This window comes from Etheostoma cragini, chromosome 4 (assembly GCF_013103735.1).
Source record: "Etheostoma cragini isolate CJK2018 chromosome 4, CSU_Ecrag_1.0, whole genome shotgun sequence".
Classification (NCBI taxonomy): domain Eukaryota; kingdom Metazoa; phylum Chordata; class Actinopteri; order Perciformes; family Percidae; genus Etheostoma; species Etheostoma cragini.
In genome coordinates, this window is record NC_048410.1 from 9729332 (window position 1) to 9757278 (window position 27947).

Genomic DNA, 27947 nt, shown 5'->3' on the forward strand with positions numbered 1-27947 from the left:
GGGGGGGGGGGGGGGGGCAGATACAATCTTAACAGCAAAATCATCAAAACATCCACTGAAACTAAGAAATCACTCTTAGAGTTTAGCATAATCCAGTTTGTAGTTCAGTTAACAGAACAATTACACTTGTTTGACTTGGTTCTGAGAGTTCCTTTAATCGGCTGGGTTTTCCATTCATGATGTAGACAGAAAATTGCCAGAACATTCCCAAGGTGCATATGGGAGAAGCCCATGCGCTCCCTGTTACCTCAGCTCTCTAACTGGTTGGAGTAAACTCGCAAAGGCATCAGCATGACGTGTGGAGTGTGTGAATGTGAGTGTGCGTGGGGTGGGTGGGAGAAAATTAGAGAGACTAACAGCAGTCATACATCTGGGTCGTGTGCAGTGTGTGTCAAGGTAAGAGGCGCTGCCAATGGCATGGCTGCCCTCACAGGAACTCTGCCCAGAATCAGAGCAACTGTGCAAGTTTGTGTGTGTCTACTGCACAGCTGGTTAGACAGATTCCTGAGCTGCCTGTCAGTGTGAGAAGCATGAAGTCATGGCGCATCAATCAGCAACCTGCCGTCTCAGGTGCCAGAACTTCCATTGTACCCAGAGAGCTGGAAACTGCTGAGACTGCACTTTCATACCTGGTTAAACACTGTCTCCAAACTCCAAAGAAAACGTTACAGATGTCGTCTCAAAAACAAGTCTGGCTCTCTTGCTTACACTAACTCGACTTAGCCCACAGACCCTTGCTGCTCCCATTCGTTTGCTCTGTTTTTTCCTAATAACAGCGGAAATAGTTCAGAGCGAGAGGTGAATAATTTGACTCTGCATGTGTCCTTTGAGATAAAGTGCCGTGGTTATAGCACAAATCTCCAGTCTTCAGAAGAGAGAGCGCGAGAGCAAGAAGAGAAATAACAAGCTCTCTGAACTATAAAGCATACAGTTGCACACCTAATTTCAGGGTCATAGGACAGATTGCACAAAATGTTTTTGTTCATGCCTATTTCTTTGTTGTGCACATGCACAACAAAACTACCCTGCATCTAGATGATTTCTGTGGCTTTGATGACCTTTTCCTTTTGATCTGTGTTCTGCAATATTTTTTCCTGTACAACAAAAAGCCTCAGACATGATTGATAATGCATGCATGCTCCGCTGGCTGCTGGCATACTGCTTTGATCTTCGTCAAAACTGAATGAGAGGAGCTGATAAAAAGTAGGGCAACCCTCGTTCTGCTGGGTTAAAGGGAACTAGTGTTGCTGGAAATAAATGGCGAGACCTGACTTCTATATTGCTAACACACAAACACACACATTGAGCATTGGAAATCAAAATTCTTCAAATCTTACTGACATTATTTTCCCAATCCTTTATCCTAAGAACTGCATTAGCTATCTTTCACCCAAATGGGAATTGCACCAACAACTTCTGGTTCACATCTCTGCTGAAGGACTGAAAGAAAGAAGAGCGAGTTCTGACACTAGATCGTTTAATGCAGACATTTACCTTCTTGTACCTGCTGTATATAGACTGGATCTAAAGTTCTGTGACAGCGTTGGCCTTTTCCATCAGGGGCTTCAAGACTCACACACCAACAAACACACACAGCATCCCTGTCTTTGTCTCTCTTTTTCTCTCTCTCTCTCGCTGTCTAACGGCACTGCTAGAACATGCATGTATTATTCATTTAGCAACTAGCAGGATGTGGGGCCTTGTCAAGAACTGAACCCACCACGGCGGCGAGCAAAGAGCAGCTGAGGGGGATGGGAAGGAGGAGGAGAGGAGAAAGACAAAGTGACAGAGAGAAGGAAGGATGGAGGAATCTGGCGATCTGTGGGTCTAGATACGGTAAACAACAGCAATGCAGAGGCACAGGACAAGCTCCATGTGTCTCCTGTTTCAGCACATTCACCCACTCCCTCAAGAGCAACTTATTGCTACTCTTCTTTTACAAGGGAGTTGAACCAACCAGCTTACTTAAAAATAAATTTCTTAGAAATTGCTATTGAAGTTGAGGTAGCCTGTCTTCTCACAAAGCTAAATTTGGGTGGGATATTTCATCTCTCTGCCAGCTTAGATTGGCTCCTCTGTCCCCTGGCCAATCTTAAACAGCAATTCTTCCTCTCTTAGACTGTCACTTAAGAGACATTTTGTGGTTAAAAGAGTTGTAACACCAGGCCAGAATGAGCCATAACTCAGAATATGGACTAGCAGGCTCCCTGTAGAGCATGTTGAGAGAGACTCAGAAATGTGAATAGGGTCCGATGGAGGAAGGTGAAGAGGGAGAGTGATAAAGTAAGGGAGGAACACCAACTACTTTTTAGAAGGATGGAAATGATGAAAAATTGAGCCCGAGAGAAAAGGAATATTAAAGATGGACTTTACACACACATTGGTCTGAATGGGCTATATTTGAAAGGCCTCAGGCCAGAAATCAGGAGACGGCTAAACCAACTGGGGAGCGAGAAGCCTGGCTAACATTAATGTTAGTTAACTAGCTAACAAAGTTAGTTTACTAATTTCCCCCGACATGGTTACAGATGACGTTATATTGAGCCAGACATGTTGTCAATCATCTGGAGGTAACGCTGTCTTATGTGGTGACAAGTGTGTGTAAATGAAACATTAAGTTGTTAAATTGTAATAATTTTGGGAATGGTCTGTGTAATTTTTACATAGATGGGTCCACCGGAAGAAAAAGCGCTGTGCGTTGGCAGAGCGCTCCCTACTGTACCAGAGGTGGAGTTACTCCTGTCATTCTTCCCTAGCTTCCCGGCTCATGTATACGGGGAGAACTGACCTTAACCCGGTTATACACTTAGCCGGGGTAAGACCACACCCCGGTTACTGCTGTGCATGCAAACATACTGATTGATGCCTGTGTGTCTGCAGTCTACTGTGCAGAAAGTTCAGTGGATAGAGGGCAGATATTGGCCATGTTGTTGGTGCAAGGAGTATAGTGGCAGACATTTGACAAGTTTAGGGTTGATGAAGGTCAATTTGGTTTACTGCTGTTGAGATATTAAACACAATTCATTTACTACATAATTAATAAACATTTTGTGTCCTCTTTTTCTACTGGATTGGAATGAGCAAATCCTGCACATTTGCTTGTGTTACTTAAAGCTGTTTAATCAAATCAAATGATTGTGACAGACAGCAGTGCATGCTGCTAATCTCCCGTCCATTTGACCCACTTCAGGGACACTGCACACAGACTGCACCCATTTTCACCAGGATTGTTAAATTTTTCTGCAAACAAAACCGTATGACCTCAGACTAATTAAAACGATGCTACTGTAAACAGTGGCTCTAAGCCAGTAGTATCTGATGAAGATTTTCTGGCAGTGACATGAAGACCAAAATAAACAGGAAAGAAGAAAGGACAAGTAGCGGCAGCATAACCAGGAGTCGTCACTTGTGATCAGCCTGGCTCCCCTGACAGGCAACATGTGAACAAACAACAGCCAGCTCTGCTGTGAGTAAAAACAAGGCCCAGGGGAGGGGCCGACCCCTAGCCATGTGGCCCATCCTGACCGGCCACCACTGAGAGCGAGGGCACGTCAGCATAATCACGTTATGCTAGATAAATGCCCAGGCTGCACCAAAAGATGTGTGGCTCCTTTGTAACAGGAGGCTGCCACATGGCCCAATTAAAAAAAAAAACTAACTTGTGACTCTGAAGATAACACTGTGTGTATGGGGGGTGCATGTGTGTGTGTGTGTGTGTGTGTGTGTGTGTGTGTGTGTGTGTGTGTGTGTGTGTGTGTGTGTGTGTGTGTGTGTGGCACCAACACATGGTTATCATGCCTCGGAGCAAGGCTTAAGACAGCTGCACAGTGGTGGAGACAGTAAAGAATAGAAAGGGCCTAGTGAACATGATTTCTCTATACCACACACTCATAAAAAGGTGACTGGTGGTCTGAGTAATCCTTGAACTATTCCATCAACAGACACATTGTGTGACACAACAAATTAATAACTTTTACTGCCTTTTCCCTCCTTTTTTAAGGCAAAATAGTCTACAATGGGACATTAAGGTGTGGTGAGGAGCATTACAAAACTCTCCGAAGCCTGTTCAATCAACTTCTCCCTTCCGAACAAACTAGTTTGCTTACAACTGTTAATCTTGCCCCCAGAGTAAGAGAGAGAGTTGGTATGATGGCAGGTGTCATTACCCAACAGCCCATGGGGGCTAGGGAAGTACAAACAGTAAGTGATGACATAACACTTTTTCACCTCAGGCTGTGGATTCCTGTCAGGTCTCAGAGAACACTGTTATTACCGTTACTAAAGCTGCTTGCTTGTTTGTCACCTCCAGCAGTCACATTACTTTACACAGTTGAGATTAAAACAAAAAACAAGGTTTTTCATAACCCTCCTGCTGTAATAACCTTTCTCCTAAATCCAGAATAATTTTACATGATAAATTCTATTTCTGGAGTACATTTTGTGAGGATTAATGTTTTGGATGAAGTGAAAAGTGATAAGTGAGAAGTGATTCCCTCCTAGATGGTGCTCCAGGCTGGAAGAAGGAGTACTGCTGGTTGATTATCCCGACTAGAGTGAGCCGTTTTGGGGGAAGCGAAGAACGGGTGAGCCCCATTCATGGGCTCCAAGAGAAGAGATCCATACTCTGGGAATGAGTTAATCCCATAATGACTTCCAAAGATGGCAGAGTCAGATCAGCTTTCTGAGCTCGCAGATAAGAAAGAGAAGGTAAGAGAGAAAGAGGGAGGGATTGAGGGGTTTGAGAGAGAGGAGGGGCAGTGTAATTAAATCTGCGGATGAGATAAATGTCCTTTTAAACACACTTCCTTGCGCGCGCACACACACAGACACACAAACACACACACAGGTAACTTATAGGTGTTCCAGACCTTGGGCATTTCTTCACAAGTCTCTAACTGAGTGAGTGATTTCTCTAAACTGCACCCTTGGGCTTGCGTATGACCATAAGCCAGCCTGTCAGGAACGCAGGACACACATTTGGTTAACTTCCCAGTCCAGAAACACACACACACACACACACACACACACAAAAGCAATCTGGAGAGCGTGGGCCTGCAACGGTGTGAGAGGGAAATGGGTGATAAAATCCTCATTTTCCTTCATTGCCGGGTCATTTGTCTCCGTCGTGCAGGCGGCTCGCCAGTCATGGAAATGCTGGCCGGCAACCGAGAGCTGAGTCATGTCAGGCGTTCATCGATCATCCCACTGTTTACTGTTACTCTCACTCGCTCTTTCAATCTTTCTTTCACTCCCTCTGTCCAGCCATCCCCTGCTTTGCCTCTATCTCCCATGCACATAAACTCAGCAGGTAGTTTGACCCCACACACCCTTTCTTTGTCTACTTCACATAGTGTCATTTATTTTTGTTAATGGGTATAAACTTTCATAGGGTGGAAAGGGATAATGATGGATGTTTTTCAGATAAGATCATGGACTGGACCCAGTGTACACAAACCAAGACTAACAGTGTAAAGTTAGTGTTTTGTCAGCTGAAGAAACAAGTTTTTCCCTCCAGTATATAGGGAGAAATTTAGTGAAAGTGTGAGAACGTCAGAAATAAACTCCCTCTGTACAGCAGCAGTGTAAACTCAGCGGAGCAGCCAACCTTGCTAACACTGAAAATGTCGGTAGCTTGCAAATTTGCAGCCTCATTTTGTCTCATTTGAAAAAAACTTTTATAAATAATGTACAATAATTTATGTATTTCTCCACATGTCAAATGTCCATAGTGTGCATATACAAAGAGTTGAAAGGTTTTAGTCTTTAAAAACCCAAAGATAAAATTGTAAGAAAGTAACATTTTTGCTCTTGTGTGTAAGCTACTTACTTAGTAAAAGCTCGGTAAAGTCAGTTCCTTAATACAGACGATGTCTGTTGCTTCCAAAGCTAAGGAGCATTAGCTAACAACTTTATTTTGTGGAATTACACATTATTGATCTAGCATTCATTTGCTAGCTAGCTGCAACTTTTAGCATCAGTTTTTATTTCAACCGATTAAAGTCAGACATCCATCCAATTTTGAGTGGTGTAAATCTGCCACTCTTATTGTAAACTCGTACACTGCATATGTGCCGTGCGAGAGCGGAAATCTTGCAGTGTAACAGAAACAAAGGGAGGCTGGGTTAGCAAAGGGTCAAGTCTGTTCAGCAGTTGGAAATACTCTAAATGATCTGTAGGCTTTTGGTCATTCATAACCTTTTTTATTCAGTTTTCCTCCTCTCAACAAAGAGTCTGATGGCTTCAAAGCGGAAGCAACTGCTAACAAACTTAAATTAAAAATACGTGCTTTTATATCTCCCATCTAGTCGCTGATTCACTGAACTACATAGGTTCACTAAACAGAGGGACAGCTTCACAAAGGCTTTAGTTTTACAGGTGTGAAATTCATTTCCCAACAAAAAATGTATAGTTTGGTTCTTAACAGCACCAAATCAAATATACTTAACATGCAGAAAAACATGGGCGGTTGCCAGGAAAAACAAACAATTCATAAAATCACTCAGGATGAGGATGTTGTGATTGATGAGAAGAGTGATTGTTCTTTCAGCAGAGCTAAACATTACTGTATGGCCTGTTTCAAACTCAGTGTTGGTGAAATCAGGCACTGTAGATTAAAGAGGCAGACTGATGGGGTGAAGAGAAGATCTGTCAACAATGCTGGTCTCATGCTGATGTTTTAATGAGCTGCACAGGTGATAGAGAGAAAGAGATCTTGAGATCAGCTGCAGCAGTTATGTGTAAAATCCTTCTTCTCTTCATGGCACTCCCACACACACATCCTGAGCCTGATGCCCCTAAAACTCTCATCTAGCAAGTCAGAAGTTTACGCGTATGTGCAGGTGAGTGTATTTCAACTGCCAGCTTGTGTGTGTGTGTGTGTGTGTGTGTTTGTGTGTGTGTGTGTGTGTGTGTGTGTGTGTGTGTGTGTGCGTCAGGCAGAAGACTGAAGACTCACACTGTTCATCTTGTACAGGATGACTCAGCAGCATTCAGCATTTGTTCCCCACAGGAACACCGGCTGCCTGTTAGCACTCAGCTAACCTGAATCCTATTTGAGCCGATGCGTCACCATCCCACCTGAGCGCTGCAGAGAGAGCGTGAAGGAAGGAGGGAGGCGAGGTAGGAAGAGATGCAGAGGTAGATATTAGAGAGAGGGAAGTGTCTTGAAGATGAGTTCACCTGTCTCTGAACACAAGCTGCTGCTTTTCTTCACTCTCTCTATCTCTTGTGTGTGGCACAAAGAAACAGATATTTTCAAAAACACTCATAGACTAGGTTTTATATTGCACTGTACTGTATAACATACTGTTTTGTGACTTTACACAAACATGGATCTATGTGTATAGGGAAACAGGAAAAGACATGCATGATCAGACAGAATGGTGTTATTGGCCGATTCTGCAAAACCCTGAATGAAAATTAAGTGAAGCACGTACAGCAGCGTTGCTTACCTCGACCTGGGAATTGCCATATTCATTGACAAGAAACACATTTGCAAATTGAATCTAGCTCATATTGTACCAACAATGCAGATTGCAATTCACTATGAGGTATTAGTCTTGCTACATAGAGAGCACAATACTTGCTCCATTGTCACTGAATGCTGGTTTTTGCATTTGCCCGGCTCAGTCGTCTGATGTAAATAAAATTCCTGGGTATCCTGAGCTGGCAATGAACACAGTTGGTAAAACAAACACACAGGCTGTAAACAAACCACATCTTTTAAATTGCTTCTTTAGAGGTGAAACCATTGCTAAACACAGCCAAAAGGTTGGTTACAATCAGTTTGCAGTCAGCTATCTCCAGTAAGGTGATTTATTAAACATCATGTAAACCAGAAACCTGGATTTTGTAATCTGGGTATGAGATTAAATAAACCAGATTTTCTCCAGATAGATTTCTCGGCCACTTTTCTGGGTAACTGGCTGTCTAATTAGCTTTTTACACTAAGCATATGCACGACAGCGACTGCAGATAGGGAAAGTAACAGCAGAGTAGATGGATGAAAGGAAAAATAATTGCACATATAGTTATGCATCCTTATACTTAAAATAATTCATAAAAGAAAGACACTTCTGCATTTAAAATCTGAATGCAGAACTATGCTAAGTACAATGGCGTTGTTGAACCAGGCATTCTGCAAAATCACAATTCACAAATCACAATTTTGTGTACATGTATGTAAATATAGTCAGTATATAGCTGGAAGAAATATATATTTATTCTGCATAATTTCCCTTCAAATGTTCATTTTGCACTAAATACACACAGAAGTGTAAACAGGTGTTTAGTACGTAGCTATTTCAAGTAGACTATTTATGAAACAATCAGAAAATATGATAACAATTATGGCCAGAACAATAAAAAAAAGAGGATTTTCCTTTAAACGCACTCTGGTGAATACATACTTGCTCACAGTACATCTTCTAGACACTTCTGATTCCTTCAAACGCGCCCACACACATAGATGCACAGAAACATCGAAAGAACAGCAAACTAACTGACAGGCACACACACACACACAACTGTTTTCTTGAGCCCGCTGGCGATGTCTGGCACTTCCGTGGACTCTGTGTCCAGAAGAACTGGATCAAGTTTTTTTCAACCATTTTTTCAGTTCAATTTTATGTGTTGGTGAATGTGTGTGAACAACACACCATAATGTGCTGGGTCTTTTGAGGTCAGATTGGAGACGACTATTTATGGCGCAGACGTTATCCAGCTTTCTTTTCCAGCAAGGCACAAACCAATGGAACTCATTCTCACTGCAAAGGAAGGATAAAAAATAACAATCAGCACAGCTGTGGAACAAGTACGTATTTTTGGACACTAGGTATTGCAAATTAAAACCTTACTATTCCTAAATCAAGAGGGAAAACAGACACTGATCCAAACAAGTTTTTTGAACCCTTACAAAAAAACAGACCTGATCTGTGTGAATCTGACCTGGACTTCCCCCCAGACGGATGTGTCACAGGGAGATGCATGCATTAATAAGCTTCTGGACCAAAGTGCATTTTCACTTCACTAATGTACATGCCCCTGAGAAGCCAACACACACACACACAAACATCCCTGTGAAACACACGCTTCTCCTTTCAGTCAGCAGTGTTCCTGTTTGTCATCCAGAGTCAGTAAAGGAAACGCAGACAGTTAGTGGAGAGAAAAAGAAGGAGAGGACAACCAAACGAACAGAAATGTTCTAAGGTTGTTCAGTGGGTGTTGGTTTTTTCTTGTTACTGTTGATGCGCTATGTTGCTGTTGAAAACCCCACATACCAGTGCTGGCTTCTATTCATTTACACGTTTAGAATGAATTTGTGGTTGGACAACAAAGTAGCAGTCAACATTTGTTTGTGTTGCATGTCTGCAGCTGCTTCGCCGTAAAGTAGCTCCTGCAATGCATCCTTGCTTTTGAGAGATTCATGGCAACAAGACCGGTCTATAGCCATGCTAGCAGCTCTGTGTGGCTGTACATCAGCATAGCAGTGCTCCGAGTTAAATCTAACAACAGCATGCTGTGGCCGGGTCAGCTCAGTTGGTAGAGCAGGCGCATGTACAGGAAACAGAGGTTTACTCCCCGACGCCGTGGTTTTGAATCTGACGTGCGTCCCTTTGTTGCACGTCATTCCCCCTCTGTCCCCTTGCATGTCTTCATCTGTCATGTGAAAATAAAGGCCTAAAAATGCATCAGCATGCTTACAATTCTAACATGTTGATTACGATGTTCCCCATCTTAGTTCAGCACGTTAGCATGCTAAAATAGCTAATTACCATTAAACACAAAGTAGCTGCCGTTTTTTGTTGCCCTACATCTTAACATGCAATATTTATTTTGTCTTACATTCAGATTTAGCTTTGACGCGCGTGCTATTCTTTTTAGTTGTTCAGTGAGCATTGTTGGAGGCCTGATCTTAATTGCCACCAACTACTTCTGGTATTGCTGTGCACGTGACTTGAATCATGATGGGAATGTGATCAGTTTTGCATGTATTTGGTAATAATCCAAAGTATTGGACAAATTACATATTTGACCTGATGATGGCACTAGATGAAACATCAAGGGTTAAAGCAATGTTGAATGTTTCTTGGCAGTCCACATTTACAACTCAAAGACAGTCATCCTTATAGAGCCCCGCCACTAGCATGGCTAGAAAATAGGCTTGCAGGTTTAAGATAATTTCCTGTTTATACAAATTTTAGATTAGCATCTGCTAGCAATCTTACAAATCAAATCAACGATTTGCTATGAAATTCAATACGACAGCAGTGCATATTACACGATGTACCTGTTTAAAAGTTGATAGACCACTCCACAGATACAACTGGAGTATTTCACATCACCAACAGAGCAGATCAACTGATATTGTTGTTTGCGCAGTGAGAAAAACTATCTGCAGCAATAATGCAGGAAGGCGCTGTGTGTGTGTGTTTATGTGTGTGTGTACGTGTGTGTGTGTGTGTGTGTGTGTGGAGGAGACTAGAGTCCACCTCATGAATTGTAATGTAAGCTGTCAAAGCGAGCATGTCTTCAAGATTGTATGTGGCCAGTTCATGTCAGGACTGGACAGCTTGGTGCTTGATTACAATCCTGTACACGCACACTCACACACACAAACACACACTACGACCATCCTCTAAAAACCAGGGTGTGGCAGATCCTGGTACCACCAACTAATCATGTTGATTTACATCACATCAGCAACAGTGTGTTTATTAAAGACAGCTGATTATCACATTAAACTCACTACAACCCCATGTTAAATATTCCATAACACAACACACTGTTTATGGAAATCTCTCTCAGCACATTTTAAAGACCAATAAACTAACATGTGTCCTCCAACCTGTCTGTCCTAGATATTTACTCCCAAAACCTTTTTGTGCATGGTTGAGTGTGTATCTAGTTTTTGTGTGTTAATCAAGCTTGGCTGCACCTGTGTGTTGTGAGGTAGTAGGAAGTGACAGTAGGTACCAGACCAGAGCAGGGTGAGCCCCAAACAGGCAGAATAGTGGGGGGAGGTGAGAGAAAGAGGGGGGGAGAGAAAGAGGGAGGCAGCACCCGGGGGGCCTTCAATGGTGCTGGGCAAGACATGAAGGTCATGTCACTAAGCATCAGATCAGCTGGCCTGGGTGGGGTGCGTTTGTGTGTTTCTCAAAGAATGGTATCATGAATTGAAATGCTCTTGAGGCATCTTAGTGTTCTTTGTTATTTGGTTCAATTTGGGGGGTTTAAATGAAACAAGATTGTTTGAGTAACAGTTATACTGATTAGACTGGATCACACAGTAACAACAGAAAGTTCCTTTTTCAGTCAAAGAATGAGAGCGGGATCAGAGGAAAAGAAGAAACGGTCTTGGCTGCACAGCAAAAAAAGATCCTTGCTACATTTTGGCAGTTGAAGTTACCCTGATACTTTACCTGAAACTCTTCTCATAAAAGTTCTCTCCCAGGAGAGCATTTCTATTTGTGTGTGTGTGTTTGGATGTGTTTGTGACTGAACCTGTCGGTGAATCATCAAGTCTCCTCTCTACCAGTTCAATAAATAACCATTCCTCAAAATACTCGCTTTATTCACAGGTCAATTTCCCCTGCAGTCTGACAGAGAGGACTCCCCACGGAGAGCGGAATGAGTGAAGAGCACCGGCTGCTTCTCAATATATAGAGAGGCGCTGCAGGAGTGCCAGTGTGTGACCCACCACTCACCCAAATATTTCACCACCTAATCTAAGACTTGACATAAGTTTTATAGCTCAAAATCCCTATTTTTAGTTGAGGCTGACACCTACAAAATATATGTATTACCCATGCATGACATTTGTGTATGTAATTGTGCTGAATTGGTTAGTGAATTAATCAATTTGTAGTGTACCCGTAAAATATGCTGCAGACAGTTTTGATAATCAATATCATTATGTCATTGGACTATCTCTGTGAGTCAGAATATTTTGGCGTACATGTACAATACACACAATGTTCCCAGTTCCAGAGTCTTTTCCAGAGAGTTTATTCTCTGTATATAATTTAAATTTTTTTTTTTTACATACTATAAGGAATATGCAACCATTTTATTGGCACCTGATTTAAATAAACAAAATTACACTCTAAATGAAGAGTTGTATTATGAAGTGTTACCGTTCATTTTATATCACTGTAAATTAAATATCTTTTGGATTTCAGTTATGAGGATTATTCCATGATGAAAACCATTTAAGTTGCAGCCCTATACTGTACGAAAGAGATTTTGGGACATTGTTTTGTATTTCATCTGCCAAATATGTAATGGGTTTGTAGGAGCTGATTTGCTTTGCCACATTTTTGAGCAATGAGCAAATGGATGTCGGAGTTAATGCTAAAATCCTGACCCATACTGCACTGAAAAAAACACACACATTGAAGGTCCAGTCTCACCTCCAGCTGATATGCTTGTCTTGGTTTACAGCCAATCGACAGGGAATTACCTCATTGCACTGGCTGACAGATGCAGCTGCTGCTGAAAAACAGGAGGAATTCAAGGGGAGAGGTTTACTGACCATACTGTACATCATGTATACATGTTGGTAAAAGAAAGGTCAAAGAGTGAACAAGAATACATCCTGTGGCGTTGTGTGCCATACTATCTAATGGGTGACGACAGGTGTGGGTGCCGGCAGGCTGAGGGGCAGTAAAGCAGAGATGGGGTCATGTGGAGGTAAAGGTCGGGGTCCAGGAACTCTCACGAGGATCACTGCTACACCTCATCTGTCCACACAATCCCATACAGATAGAGAGTGGATTACTGACATCTACTACATGTGAATAGATCAGAAAATAAGAGAAACTGGTGGTTTCTTTCTTTCAGAAAGGGGTGGGAAATCAAATCTTTTAATTTGATTGATGTTGTTGATGTCAACAGCACAGCAACAGTGATGTTGTCTCACGATATGAGCCAATAAAGAGGCCATTCATTCTCCAAAAGGCCTCCAACATCATTTTCAAACTTCTAGGTACCATCTCTGTGTTTGTGTTTTCCAGGGCTGTGACTAACGGTTCTCTTCATTCACGATTATTTTCTCGATTAGTTGATTGGTCTGTAAAATGTTAGAACATGTTTCAGTGTATCCCAAGCCCAAAATGATGTCTTCAAATGTCTTGTTTAGTCCACAACCCAAAGATTTTCAGTATATTGTCATGTATATATAGAAAATAGAACAAATTCACATTTAAGAAGCTGGAATCAGAGAACTTTTACGGTTCTGGTTTATCATAACAGATGACTTAAACAGATTGATTATCAGTTGACAATTCATTTAATCGATTGATTAGTTCTTCGTCAGATTCCTTTTCTCAACCATCCAGACCTTGGGACATGTGACACTGACCACAACACCCTGATGCACCTGATTACAACATTACCTTACTTTTTAAAGAGCCTCCTCTTGTTTGACTGGTATCCCTTCTGCATCCCAACACATCCATCCCTTGTATGTTATAATCCAAACCACGAGCCATTCACCTGTATCTGCATACATTTCAGTTTTTACATATTTAAAATATCAACAGCACTGCACACTGTCAAACAGATAATATGACAGAACAGTAAGCCAGACTTTGTAATAAAACAAACAGCAGGAAGACATGTTTCTGTGGCCTTGTCCAAGCAGAAAGCTTCATCTGCCTTCCAAAGCCAGGCAGAGGGGCCGATGTTCGCACATTAGACTGTGACCTCCGCTAGCTGACAATGTGAGATCGAGCCACAGGCTGCAGGGAAAATGTGTTGCATTTGGATCTGCACTGTGGACGGAGCTCTGACACAAAGGTACACATGCCGTTTTTTTTTTTTTTTTTAAATCCTTAGAAACACAAATGTGCACTCTTGCACACACAAGAATGCCCAAACAGCATTTTCACACCTGCTATCAAAGCCCCTAAAAAAATCACACAAGTGCACGGACACACGTAAGCACTCACAAAACACACACAGATAATGTGTCTTGATAACATTATGGATGGATGGATGAGTGAGCAGCTCCATGGAACAGTGATTACTGGCTACTGTGTGTGAAAGGAAATAGATTAGTCACTGTCTCAGCTCTCTCCCTTTTAATAACACAACATATAAACCCTCCTTCATGCTGTCTGAGTGGAAAAAATAAACTCAATATTCAATGTTAGGCTCCAAGGAAACAGCTTTTTAATAGAGCATGTCATAAAGTGAAAATAATATGAATTACTGTGATATCCTTTTCATCATCATAAACGTGTCTGCTTTAGTTTATTAAACACATTTGAAAAACATGTTAAAAAAAAAACTTCACCACTCTGAATATCATCAAGGCTATTATTATAGTCACATTTTATGCCAACTGTTCTTTTGTGCATCATGCTCAAAGCAGTTCACAAGCTTACTATGAAAGAGAAGAATTTTACAGAAAGTAATGCAAAAAAAGAAATAGACTGCAGCAGCCTCGCTGAGGTTGTTTAAAATACATAAAATGCTAGGGAGAGGTTGTATGCTAGTACTGCTCTCTCCCATCACAGGTGCATTCTGGGCAGAGAGAAGATGAACCCTGTTGAGCAATTCTTATGCAATTACATTTTTTCATCATCAGTCTTTTTCACATTGATGCATACAGTAAACAGATACATGGACACATGGACAGACAGATAACACATGCAGAAAAAATACCAACTTTTCATACAAAACAAAACATTTTTCAATTCAAAAATCCATTGTCACACAATCCGAGAACAATGAGATTTACTGATTTGTTGGTGGAAGGAGTTATAATCCCTAAATGGGTAATGGTGAAGTTGGTAATGAGTTGACTATCGACATGATGGCGGGATGCTGATGAGCATGACGCCTCCGCTAATCCCACGCGAGAGCTGAAGACAAGCCGTCTGACAGCCGACACACACGCAGTCGCAGAGAGGTGTCAGAGAGACAGCAGCTTCAAAAGAGTCTTGTTTATTAACGGAGTTCGTGAGGCGACAAATGAACCATGAAATGAGTATTTTGAACACAACACAGACACACCAGGTACTGTATGGCGAGGGCATGGAGGGAAAGAGGGAGAGCAACCTGTGTCATGCTGTGAAAACACTCAAAAACATACAGATAAAAAGAATCAATTTCATGGGTTGTGATAGTAAACAGGATGTAAAGGCATCTGTACAACAGATTGTGTGACCCAGTTTCTAAAGGCTGTGTGTCGGATTTTGTGCCAATCAGTCGGTCCTCTGGATTATAGACGTATTTCAATATTTTAGGAAATGCATTTATTTGCTTTGCAAGGGTTTGATGGGAAGATTGATACCAATTCAAGAAATAGTTATCAGAGACAGTATAGTGACGTAACTGGGCATATGAATGGGTGGTGAGGAGGGTTTGAACTAGCCACAGATTCAACAACAAACTTACATAGAGGTGCTAATTCTACTACTTCAATACTGCATACTGTCCATACTGCTGAGAGTTGATTGCTGTATTCATATGTTGGAATGTTAACGTTATTTGATTTTTTCCGGAAATAGTGAAACAACTTCTAACTTACTCAAAATACTGGATTTAAGTTGCATTTAAAAAAGTTTTTCTGTCCGTTTTTAATGAAACCAAGTTCAAATCTGACCTGGTTTACTAAGCAACCCAAGCCGATAACCTGGCCTTCCTAGAGGCTCTTGAGCAGAAACTGAGACTCTGGCTGGTCTAGGATGCTGCAGCCTGTGTTGATCTCCTTGAGGTGAAATGCAATTCCCTGCAATTTCCTTTACGGAATAACAGTGTCATAGTGAAAGTCTATCCTGTGCTGCAATTAAACGGTTTTCAGAGGAGTTTGAGAGAAATGGGGGACTCTGAGTGTAATGCTGCCATCTATGGGGGGAACATAGCTTCCAATGATGGCTCAGCAGACAACACACACTTTTGTCTCATACTAGTGCATGTAACCAAATCAATCTCCTGCCACCACCAGAACCCTATCAACTATGTCCTATGACTCTAATATGCAGTTACACTCACACATTGCTCATTAAAACATTCCATCATCAACAATTCAGCTTCTCACTCCACTCCTCTAACAAAGGTTTACCACACATGACCTGTAGGCCACTCCTGATTGGCATTCAGTTGGCCTGCTGGCACTGGCCAGCTTCTCAGCCGGCAGACACCCTGCCAGCAGGTAAAGAGGCAGAGGGCATCATTCAGAGGTCCTTAACCCTTTCACTTGTCTGCTACTACACACACAAACTTCTTGCTTTCAGGGAAGTGAGTAGACACATACAGCATCCACAAACTCATCACGTCACGTCACATCCGGCTCCGTACATGAAAGCAGCTTAAATATTAATTTCCCTTTGCTGTCATTAATAGCTGGGTTTGATGGATACAGCCCACATGCCTATCATCAGAGTCAAATTGATCCTAGTGTGGCTGATGTACATTTTGCGGTGGGTAGTGAAAGCCTTTCTGGAGTGATGGATAGCTAAAGTGCAGGCAGTTAATTGGAAGTTTAAGGTAAAATCACACTGTCAGTGGGGAGGGAAATTGCCTGTGTTTAATTTATGTTCTCTAGATGATTCCTAGCTAAATTTGCAAGATGAGAGACGGCACATATGGAGTTTTTAAAAAAATGTTTCTTTCTGAGTATTAATCGCAAACAAGGAGCGGAAAAACTAAGCAGCAGGGTTGAAAGGAAAACTGATTTAATATATTAAAATCAAATATTCTTTTTACAGCTTTCATGCTGTGCCATTCTGTACCTCATAATGTTTCTGCTACATCTTGCAGTGTGCTGTCTTCAATAAAAATTCACCATGTAACTCCGCTTTTGTCCAAGTAATACAAAGGCTACTGACTGTCCCCAGTTAATCAAAGCTTCTGTTGACCCAGGAAGTCTATAGGAGGACACCATGATAGAGGGGTTCAGTGTGTGTCTGTGTTTGTTATCCACTTGTATTCACACTCTCTCTCTTTTCTTTGTGTGACAGACAAAGCCGATAGCATCCTGTCAATCTGGGAAGATATGATCATTATACAAACAATCCCCTGCCATTATTGACACTACATTTGTGTCAGTGCATGAGTGACAGAGTGAGTATGGAGAAGAAAAAATGAGTGTGTTATAAGTGTGTCAAATTATCAGTGTAACTGACAGACCAGACCGGGTTTAAGGTGACATCATGCTTCAAACAAAGTGTTTGTACAGTTGCTTTTGTCACTTTTTATGTGTAGAAACATGTATGACACCACGAATACATATACATTTGAGGTAAGACTGTCCGAATGTGTGTCGTAATACGCGTTTGTACTATTCGTCACATCTCGACCCGTTTCCTGACGGTAGGCTTTTCACTACGGCTGTTGGGAACAAGTATAAACACTTCTGCCTTTAGGTGGGATGACAATTTGTATGAATTAGTTACTAATTCATGGCAGATAAAGTCTCAAAGGGCATCACACTGACTGTATCTTTTTTGTGTGATTATTTTGGTGTGTTTTCCCTTTATGTGAAAGTGACAGTGGATAGACAGGAAAGGTGGGAGAGAGATGGGGGGATGACACACAGCAAAGGGCCGCAGGTTGGACTTGAACACGGGCCACTGCAGAGGACTCAGCATTAACGGAGAGGTCGCCCCACACTGACTGCATCTTGATGTTACAAATTAACAAAAAAATCAACAAAAAAACACTCTCAATCTAAGCAGGGAACTGCATAAATTGGTTGAAAATTAAAGAAAGTTTGGAAAGGGTCATGCATGGAATAGAGCAGTCAACAATTAGATGTTAATAACAAAAATTCACATGGGTACATTAATAATTCATTATTAAATATTTGAGTCGTCCAAGTGCCCTAATCATTTCACTTTTTTCCTTACCAATTGTGATGCTACTTCAGGTGATGAAGCCCCAGTGTTATTGGCAGATCTGGGCGAAATAAAAGACAATGGACATTGAACAAAAAGAGTGCAAGGAAAAAGAAAAATGTTACAACATGAATGAAATGTAATATTATGCTGGCAAAATTTTCATTGTAGATTTAAATAAATAATAAAGTGGTTAAGATCATTTTTGTATGGTTGGCCCATGTATGAGTTAATAACCATCTTTGCAATTAAATATCATCATTTTTAACAAGTTGGTCAGAATTGCTGAACTTAGTTAAGGTAATCCATACTGTTTATTATTATGACAGCCTCTGACATTTATGTATATGAACTGAGAATATTAGGATAGTCACTGATACGTTACACTTGGCCGCTGCTTAAACTGGTTGCTTTTACATTTACTGCACCTAAAACTCAATGTAAACTCAGATACTAGACCTGTTGCTCCATTCCCAAGGGTAGTTGTAGCGGAACTTTCTGTCATAATATCAAAATATCACTCCTTGCCAGGAGCCTGCAGCATGGTTGATGATGGCAGCAAAATCCTTCTCTCAAATCCTGTGCACAGCCTGGCAATAAAGAAATGTAGAATCCGTGTTAGCCCCTACTGCCGGCGCAAGAGAAGATTCTAGGCCCTAAATACAGAATAATGAGGCATTAAAGTCTGGGGCTGAAGAGGGTAATAATAAGAATGAAAGAGGGAGGGCTGGGGAGGGGGGGGTGCATGATGGGAACAGGGACAATAGTTTCCCGAGGAAAAAAAAGAGTGACGGAAAGAACGAAGGGGGAGAAGGAAAGATAAGACTGGTGGCTTATCCTAGTTACTGGGGAAGGATTAAGTGATGTGCCACTTTGGTTTGGTGAATGTGTGTGTAAGCATACACATACACAGGCCTGCTCATTCTTTCAGACGTGTGCACACCCTTTCTCTCATTCAATAACCCTCTGAGAGACGCACACACATCCAGGCATGTGCTGAGCGGGGTTAAGGAGCTGCATTGCCCCGTGAGCCAGTCTTACTGGGCTGTAACTGGCTGTAATGACTTTAGATGATGTCGTATTCTTTTTATCCACCAGCGAAATATAATAAAGCAGAAAGGAGGGAGCCATATTCTCCAAGCTGCCTCAGTGGACTGTCTCTCTGACTACTTCTCTTAACCTCACCCACTCTGTCTCTCTCTCTCTCAGCCAGATGAAATACTTTGTCTTTTATAACCTTGACCTCTTTCCCTAGTTCCCTTTCATTACCCTCTGTCTTTACTGGCATTATGGGTTAATTCAGCCTTTTCCTTTTCTTTTCGTTGCCTTGCTTCCAGAGCTGCTCTGCTCCTCCAGTGTCAGCCATGACAGTGTAGGGTTATCGAACTGCTCCACCCTCAGTCATGTCCTGTGTCAGCCCGAGTTTCACTCCATACACTTGGGTCAGGTCCCCAGCTGCTTCAGGGTCCCCCAGTTTATCTCTAAATTCTCTCTAAAGTCCTACCACCCTTTGTATTCTGTCTCTCTGCATCTTTGTCTGTGGATGCTGGATGAAACAGAAAGTGGGTCTTCCCGGGGGTCAAATGAAGACATGCACTCAGTGCAGCTAACATCAAGTGTAAAATGATGGGGGAGTCATTTCACTATGTGTCATCAAAGGAAAATTACACACACAAAAAATTGAAGACTTAAAATTATTGCAGATAATGGTACCTTGCAGAGTGGTTTGGTGGCAGATGCTTATTCTTATTAGATAAATGTCCAAACATAAATCGCATCATGTCACTTCCAGATATTTGCAGCACAGGTGTTAGTATCTGTCCCTTGGGTGAAAGAGGAGACACTTTACCAGACCAGGATGCTAAAACATTGCATTATGAGAAAGGTGTGTTTAGCTTTGTGCAACAACTTCTTCGTTCAGGCCAAAGTCAAAGAATAATATGCATCATAATCAGCAAACACTTATGTATAACAGCTATCAACATTATTTACTTGTTTTCACTTTTTGTCCCACCCCTGCAGGCTTTCTCTCTGACAGCTAAAAGTGGTGAAGCAGCAGCTTTATTCCATGTGAATCTAAAAGTACCTTCAGCTTTCAAAGACAAAACTTATGGTAACATCACTGATTGGGGTGTGGCCAAAACTGAAACAGCTCTGGCGCCACATTAAGAGAACTAGTGCAGTGCCCGATCAAAACGTGCCGTTTTGGACCTGCAGCTTTTAAGAGAACCACTCATCCAAACTTCACTCAACACTGCACTTTCTTGGGTCCTGATCAATACACACCTGCCATGACACAGTTGTATCCCCTAGCAGTGCCAGAGTATACACGTCATTTGTTTGTGAAAGAAGGATAAATCTTACTTTTTTGGACTTTATATGGAAATAAGTACATCAGAATTTTGTTGAAAGGCAAACTTCCATCCAGTGCTGAGTCTTCAAGATAAGATGTCCAAATCACAACACACAAAAACACATTTTTCTCCTTCCTACTGGTAGTACCATCTAACCATGCAATAGTTTTAGCCTCTACAACTTTTACACATTGAACACAGATCTTCTAGATCACAAACCTTACATTGAATGTACCAAAACACTCACCTCTTGTTTACTCTTCTTCTTCCTCCCTCTATGCTGAGGCTTCATCCATCCAACTGTTCCACTGAGCCGGGTGTGTTAATGTGAACGGTTGGTGATTGTAGTGGGGGGTCTAATTCAATTCACCAGCAGCCAGTTCACATTAACACAGTTTAATAAAAGACTATTCAATTAGCTATTGAGCTCCATGTGAGAGCGTGCTGCATGCAGAAACAAAATGGGGACTGTCATTGATGGAGCGACACACTCCAATTAGTCTCACTGTCGACTTCTAACATATGCAATGCCAAGTTGGCTAAGAGAAGGAGAAGAAAAGAAGATAGGGAAAAGTGTATGGCAAAAGACTAGCTGTGGTTGAATTTTAAAAAGAAGTGTGTACATGTGTGGGAATGTGTGTGTGTATGTGTGACTGAGCATTATCTGACGGCATGTGAATTCTACAAGTGTCTAACTTTCCTTGAATTGATCCCCATTAAGTCTTTACAAAGGGCAGCAGGTTGTCCAAGTCTGACTGAATGATTTCTTATTTGCCGACACCTCTTCAGCTGGGTGAGAAAGAACAGCTGACAAGCAGCGTTTCAAGAGCTGAACAAAGGAGACGGTGCGGGGCCGCTTAAAACGTATACACATTAAGCTCTGTGGCTGACTGTCAAACTTGTCTCCAGCTCAAGCTACAGGATTTCTGAGAGATTAAAGCTACTGCATGGCAACAATAGCAACAACTTCAATTGTTTTTCAGTCAAACACCTGCACTTAAGTGGTTGAAAAAAGCGAGAGAGATAATGTATGTTGGCTGCAGAGTTAGCATTACAGTAACACACACACACACACAAATACACACACACCTGCTTTATGCACATTTTCTGCAGACTGTTTTAGTCAGCTGGGCCCAGTAATTGACAAGGACTGGAAATCAATAGTGGCACATTGTGAGACGTGAACAGCCATCTTCTAACCTCGCACCATACAGCTGTCTCCCCCAATCAAAGCCGGTCTGGTTACCAAGACAACCTCAATCACCAATCTTTCACAGTAATAAGGCGGGAAAAGAAAGGCACTGAAGGTGCAGGGTTGAGAGGAGAGTCAGAGGAGGAGGCAGTGGAAAAAAATATATCCAGTTCCTAAAAAAGCTATTCATAAAAAATGTACAGACACTGAGAGTGTCAGCTGTGACACACATTTGGTGAAGAGACTCACCCAGATCAAACAAACCTCAGTTTCCTTTAAAAAAAAAAAAAAAAAAAATCACCCCACTATCAAGATTGTGTTTATCTCATTTCACCACCAAACTGCATTCAAAACATCTCATAAAGCCCAGTATTGTGTTTTTTTCACCCATTGTGCTCTCTTATCCCTTATATTGCTGAAATATCCCTGATATTTCTGCAATTCAGCCAATTTAATTAAAGGGGGTAGGTTTCTAATAAAAGCCAAATGGCAGATAGCTTTTCAGGAGCTTGTTTAATCAGAGAATTGCTGAATAGGAGGAGGCAATAACACAGTGAATAGGGGCTGGTATTTGTAAAGAAATGTCAGAGAGAGAGGAGGGATATGAAAGTCACTGGCTGAAACGTCTAATATGGTTCTGGCTTTATTATAGGTGATATGGGGATCGTGTCTGTTCGGTTAGAGCTGGCTAATCCCTGGTAAGGAAGCGGAGTTTGTTGCTGGCTCACACATAAAACTGGACTGACAGACGCACACAGGCACACACTCCTAAAAACATTTCATTGGTCTCAGTATTTCACATTACTAGATTTCTATAATAGAGCATGTATTGTATGGATTGGTCAGTGGCGCAGTAAATGTTATGTCAAGATTGACGCCATGGTGGCAAGTGAGAGTCAAACTGTGATCAATAGATCACAGCTATCATTAAAAAATATACTCTACTACATTCACATTGACTACCACTTGTGTGAATGTTTTTTTATGTCCAGCAACAAATATGAGGACATATTATAAGTCCATTAATATTCTCTGTGTATGTCTGCTGTGTGACTGTGTATGTGTGCAATATGTAGGTGTGTGTGTGTGCGATAACAAGCCTCTGTCATTCTGAGGGTGGCCAACCATGTCCATATATAAGTGGAAATGCATTATAACTCTCACTCTCTTTCACTCCCACACACACACACACAAGGTTAGGTGTGTCAGTACAGAGTAGTGCTGCGAGCTGAAGCTCTGGAGGCTGACCTTCAGGGTTATCTGGAAGGTTCCTTCACACCTTGCTGCTAGCACCAACCATTGCCGTCACCATGGAAACACAGCTAGCAGGGACAATATGTGGCCTGTCCGGTGTGTTGCTCATGTGCATTCATTCACATGAGCACCTTTATGTGACGACACGTAGATACATAGGTTGAGTATAGTGGAAAAAAAGATACACACATATCCACATATTATTAAATGTGCACATATTAATACATGCACACTTCACAATTCATCTGTCCTCCACTTCATTTATCCCTCATTTCTGTCACTCTCTTCTTCCTTCTTGCTTTTAATGAAACCATGAGCACGGCACACAATCAAGCCCCTGGGCTGGCACAGCATTGTCAGAAGAGTGCACACGACCCCATTTTCAGTAGTGGAAGCATTATTAGCGTGCCGTGACAAGAGAAAGCCATCCGCATCCACACACAAACACACACACACACACACACACACACACACACACGCACACACGCACGCATGCACGCACGCACACACAAAGACACACAACCTGCAGTTTCATCACCACCGGATCACTGGGATTTATTTCAGCGGCAGCAGGGGTGTGCTGCTGCAACACGACAATAAATCAGCACATCATACACTCTGGAGTGACATGTCAAGATAATACACTCAAACACCAAGAAGGACGGTGAGTGGGAACGAGGAAGGGGTTATTCAGTGATGGTGGATAAATAAATGGATGGACGGATAGAAGAAGGACGCTCTCTCTCCTTCTTCACTTCTTCTCCTTCTGCTTTCTGGGCTTTCTCAGCCATGATTCGTCAGGGAGTTCTGTAAAAGGAGGGAGGGAGACAAGGAGGGGGTAGGGTGGAAAAGAAAAGAGAAACCATCAAATTATAAATGTACTTACTGGGACCGAAGGGAAAATTCACAAAAGTCAGTGAATGGGAATCATGGGAAATCCAATCCCTCAAACAAAAACACAACATGACACACAGTCAAATTGCACATTACAAACATACCTAGAAAGTTTCACCTCTAAATATCTCTCCTCTAATATAATATTACTAAAGGAAAGTAAACTTAACTTAGACATTTGACAGCAAAGAGCAGTTCATACCATATGTAGAGTCCAGCAAATATGTCTCCTCCAGCTAGTAACAAAGGGCACACAAGCTTGGTGTTCGCCTACGGGCTACATTCAATGCTGCCTTTTATTGACTTAAAGTGTTTTAAGAGAAACTACTTGCGGACTCTTCTATCTGCAGTTTACTATCTGTTTATTATTACTATATACAGTATATACTATATATATATACAGCCTGAATTAACTAGAGGGTTCCTAAAGTTAAACTTTAGACAATTGTTTGTTAACCAAAAAAAATAGAATAACACAATGTAAACACTTAACATGTAAAGTTTGCTTTCCTTGTATCTTAAAATAATGTTAATAAAACTAAAAGCTGAATCAAATTCCTTTGGCAGGGCAGCAAACATCTTAAATATTTGTTGAGGTACAACCAGGACAAAAATAAATTAAAATAAAAAGTGGATTACAAAGTCCCTGGCACAATAAATACAACTGTAAGATAAAATAAAGTTATTAGAAAATATAAAATAATATTAATTACGTACTGGTTTTACATCCCTCAAATGGTAAGGTAGAAATCTGAGTAAAAAGTGGAAATTGTAAACATTTTAAACCAGGAATTATACATATTTTACGCACATAGTGTTTATTTCTGTTGTGTGATAGGCTGTTAGATTCATCCATATTGATCCAATGTCCAAAGCTTATCATCGTTATCCACATACATTTTATTGCAATGCCGTTTCAAGATTGTTAAACTGCAAGTGACAACACAGAAAACACACGCACATATTCAAGTTCTAATCCGATGAATCACAGTAGCGGTTTTGAATGCAACGTTTTTTTTTATTACAATAAGCCAACACTTGAGATATTTTGGCCGGTGATTTTTTGTGTGAAATTGCTTGCAACATCAAGAAATTCAACATACTCAGTAACCGATCAGACAAACATGTCCGTCTTAGAGAAAAAAAACTTGAAACCTTTGACAAAGGCACTTTACTACATCTACTCTGCATAAGCCGCAGTGCGTGAAAGGATTAGTCTACACAAACACTGGCATTTTTGAAAACAGAGGTTTTCCTCCTTCATTCTAAAAAAATTAAATAACTAAAAAGACATCCACACAAGCACTACCAGGCGACAATATACCCCAAGGAAATGTTGGCCAATCAGCAGCCTGAAAAAAGGTATTAACGGAAGGCTACCTTGCTGCAATGGTGCATCAATATGGTGTATAGTAACTGCACATTTATGTGTAAACATGTAAAAAGTCCTTTTAGAAAGGTTAGAACCAGAAGTATTTTTGCCATGTCTGCCATTGCACGAAATGTCGCCTCATTTATAACACTTGACATAAGAGATAATAGAGCATACTCTGACGTTCTAACCCATAGCTCAGTTTTCCGTGTCAACAGTAGAAACGAAGTTTCTAAAAATCCTTACCCTGGATGTTTCAGTTCTATGTGACCTAAAAAGCACACTTACAAAAACACCTGTGCAAGTGTGGACTACACCTAGGTCATTTTTTTTTCACTTTTCAGTTACTTACTTTTATTCTATTTCTTTATGCCGCCTTAAAATCCAAGAGCTTGTGACTGCCTTTTGCTTGCTTATCAGGACTCTGTACTGTTGCCATAGCACCAACACTTACTGTAGCACTGAATTGACAACACCAGACAAGGAAAACTGCGCACAAAGAAGACTGTGGACTATGGAAAAAGGGGTTTCAGTTATACAAGTTAAAAGAAAAGAGTCAAAAGAACGTTATTTAATGTTTTAGTCAGTAAAAGATTTGGGAGCTCTCGAGCAGAGGGAGATGGGGTCTGTGTGTCTGCATCTGATGTAGGGGTTGAAGAAATAGCTATTGCTATAGAGTGAAATATTTTTATTTAATGTAAGTGCATTAAATGCATCAATTCAATGAAATTATTGTTTTTAACTGGGCTAATAATGTCAAATGTCCTTTCACTAAGTGCCACTAAACTCCCACAACTGGCCAGACCATCAGCTACATATCTGCAGTACGTCTCTTTTATTATCGTTGCTGTGTCACTTAACTCTTCACTTCCACATGTATGGAATTGATATTTTATCACTTTCAGCTTATTCTAATGAAGGCTGAACAACCTCCGCATATGGTTAAGACTATTGTTTTGAACTATGACCAGTCACTTTATGAAGATTTTTCCCCTTGACTCAGGTATTTGCAACCAGGAGGATTGCATTTGTAACTCTGTAATTTTGTTCCCCTGTCATGTTTTAGCTATTGGAAAGAAAATGCCCCTGCAAGAAATTAATAATGAACTCAAATTGAGGTTGGGTATTTACAAAGAGCTTAACATTTAAAACACAGTGCTAAATATATTCCAGAGTGGTGTTGAATGTGGTGTAATAAAATGAGATAAGTTATTCACCGAAACCTGGCCCTGGATAAGCGGAAGAATGGATGGATGGAAGTTTATTAAGAATTGTGTGTTGTAATGTAGTGTAAGAAGCACCGACGGCTGATTATGATTTAGAAAGCCGGTCTACTATAGGGTTCAGCTAAACACTTACTGTGTCAATACACAATCCACAATACACAATACAAACACACAGTCACAGAGAAGGACAAAGGGCGACCCAGGGTTAGTGAAGCATTAGGTTGTGGCTGCTGGGTGGGCTAGCTGGCATGCTAACTACCTTGGTGCTCGGCTGGCAGGCAGATATGCTGGCGGGCAGGTTAGCTGTTCACTTGCCAAGTGCATCCGAGGGCATCACAGCCTGGGCCATTGAATTGGAGATGAGTGGCAAATGTGACAAGGGAATTTAGCTTTACCGTTCCACTAACGTCCTGAGATATAAATGGGAACAGTGTGTGTCTGCATATGCGCATGAAATGTGTGTGAAAGTGGCTCTGTTTGTGTGAGCAGTTTATACACGCATTAAAATGTGTGCAAACGCATACATGTGTGAGTGTGTGACGCCGGTGTGTGTAGGTATTGCTACACTCATATACAGCTGTGTGATGGGACATTATGCCTCATGCATAGTGTATGAAGTAGTTCCTGAATTTCAAACTGACCTCTAGCACCTCCCACAGTACAAGCAGTTCAACTTGGTGCCCCAGGTCCAAATTTGGACTGCCGCCAACCACCCTTGGATAATTTAAAGACAGGAAAAGCTTTTTATGCACGACACCTTGGGCAGGGAGGGCAGCCAAATATTCAAGCTCAAGGTTTGCACTGAATTTAAGACTTAAACTCAGTTGCCCATTTATTAGGTACATCAAGCTAAAGCTTAATGCAGTCTAGTCCAACAGTTCAGCAATAAATCCTACCTTTAGGAAGGTTAGAATGTTCAGCTTCTGTTGAAACTGTTTTAAAGATGTGCTAATTCAACTTTATGGGTCTCTGGACGATGCAGTTTGTTGGGCCATTCAACTGAGAGCTGCTTCTAATATTTTGTTCACTCTATTTACAGTATTTCTGCTGGATGTCCAAAAATATCTCTTGTGTGTCTTGAGTGTCTTTTTATTTTACTTTTTAATGGGCGCTTCTAGGAGTCGTGCTACATTACTGCTGATGAAAACCGAGCCCTTTTCAGGCAACAGCGCTGCAGAGAGCTCCAGACAGCCGTGGACATGAGAGCAGGCGGCAGAAGAACAAAAACATTGCATCACCCGAGTATGATAACAACATCCAAAATACACAATTCACTCAGTGGTTTCTGTGATATGAGACAAACTTTGAATGATGACGTAGTTCTGCTCATAGTTGAGTAGGCGGTCTGTACTGTGGCTGAGGACACATACCCGTACACACTGCTTTAAAGGGATGCCTCACCGATTAGCATTAAGTTATGTCTCAGTAGAAACCCGGCGGTAATTTCAAATGACCGTGAATCCCTCGCTCATGTCCCCCTGAGACGAAAGATCTCTGTATTGTGTGTCTGGAAAAAATACAACAGTCCAAGCGCTAATGCTACTATTGCGTTAGTGCCTATAACGTGTGTGCACTAAATGTAGCCTGTTTCGTCTGTTGTTTTTATATATTTTAAATGTGTAACACCAGTTGAGAAACGGTGAAACGTTGTTTCGTGTATATTGTTGAAATAACAATAAAACACACTTGAATTGAATGCCTCACTGTTTGTCTATATATGTAAATGGTAGGCATTGCTTGGGAGTAGCCTGAGCAGTTTGTCACCTGTACTTAGAGCTGTCTTGTGATCCGAACACCCAGATCAGATTTTAT

The 27947-nt window shown here is 41.3% G+C and overlaps 1 protein-coding gene and 1 long non-coding RNA gene across 4 annotated transcripts in view; one reads left to right on the forward strand and one right to left on the reverse strand.

Annotated features, from left to right (window-relative positions):
• Positions 1–13416: 13416 nt before the first annotated feature.
• Positions 13417–27874, forward strand: LOC117943240. The gene is made up of 3 exons (XR_004656326.1): positions 13417–13428; positions 24294–24299; positions 27719–27874. It is a non-coding gene; the product is annotated as an uncharacterized LOC117943240 (long non-coding RNA).
• The window catches only part of LOC117943232 (MICOS complex subunit mic25a-like), a 58596-nt gene continuing 53816 nt past the window's right edge, over positions 23168–27947 (reverse strand). For 2 of the 3 annotated variants that reach the window (XM_034869226.1, XM_034869224.1), the window contains one exon: positions 23168–23450. In XM_034869226.1, the coding sequence (XP_034725117.1) occupies positions 23427–23450 (24 nt within the window). In that variant the 3' untranslated portion in view covers positions 23168–23426. The remainder of the gene's footprint in view (positions 23451–27947) is intronic. The other variant, XM_034869225.1, reaches the window with a different exon arrangement.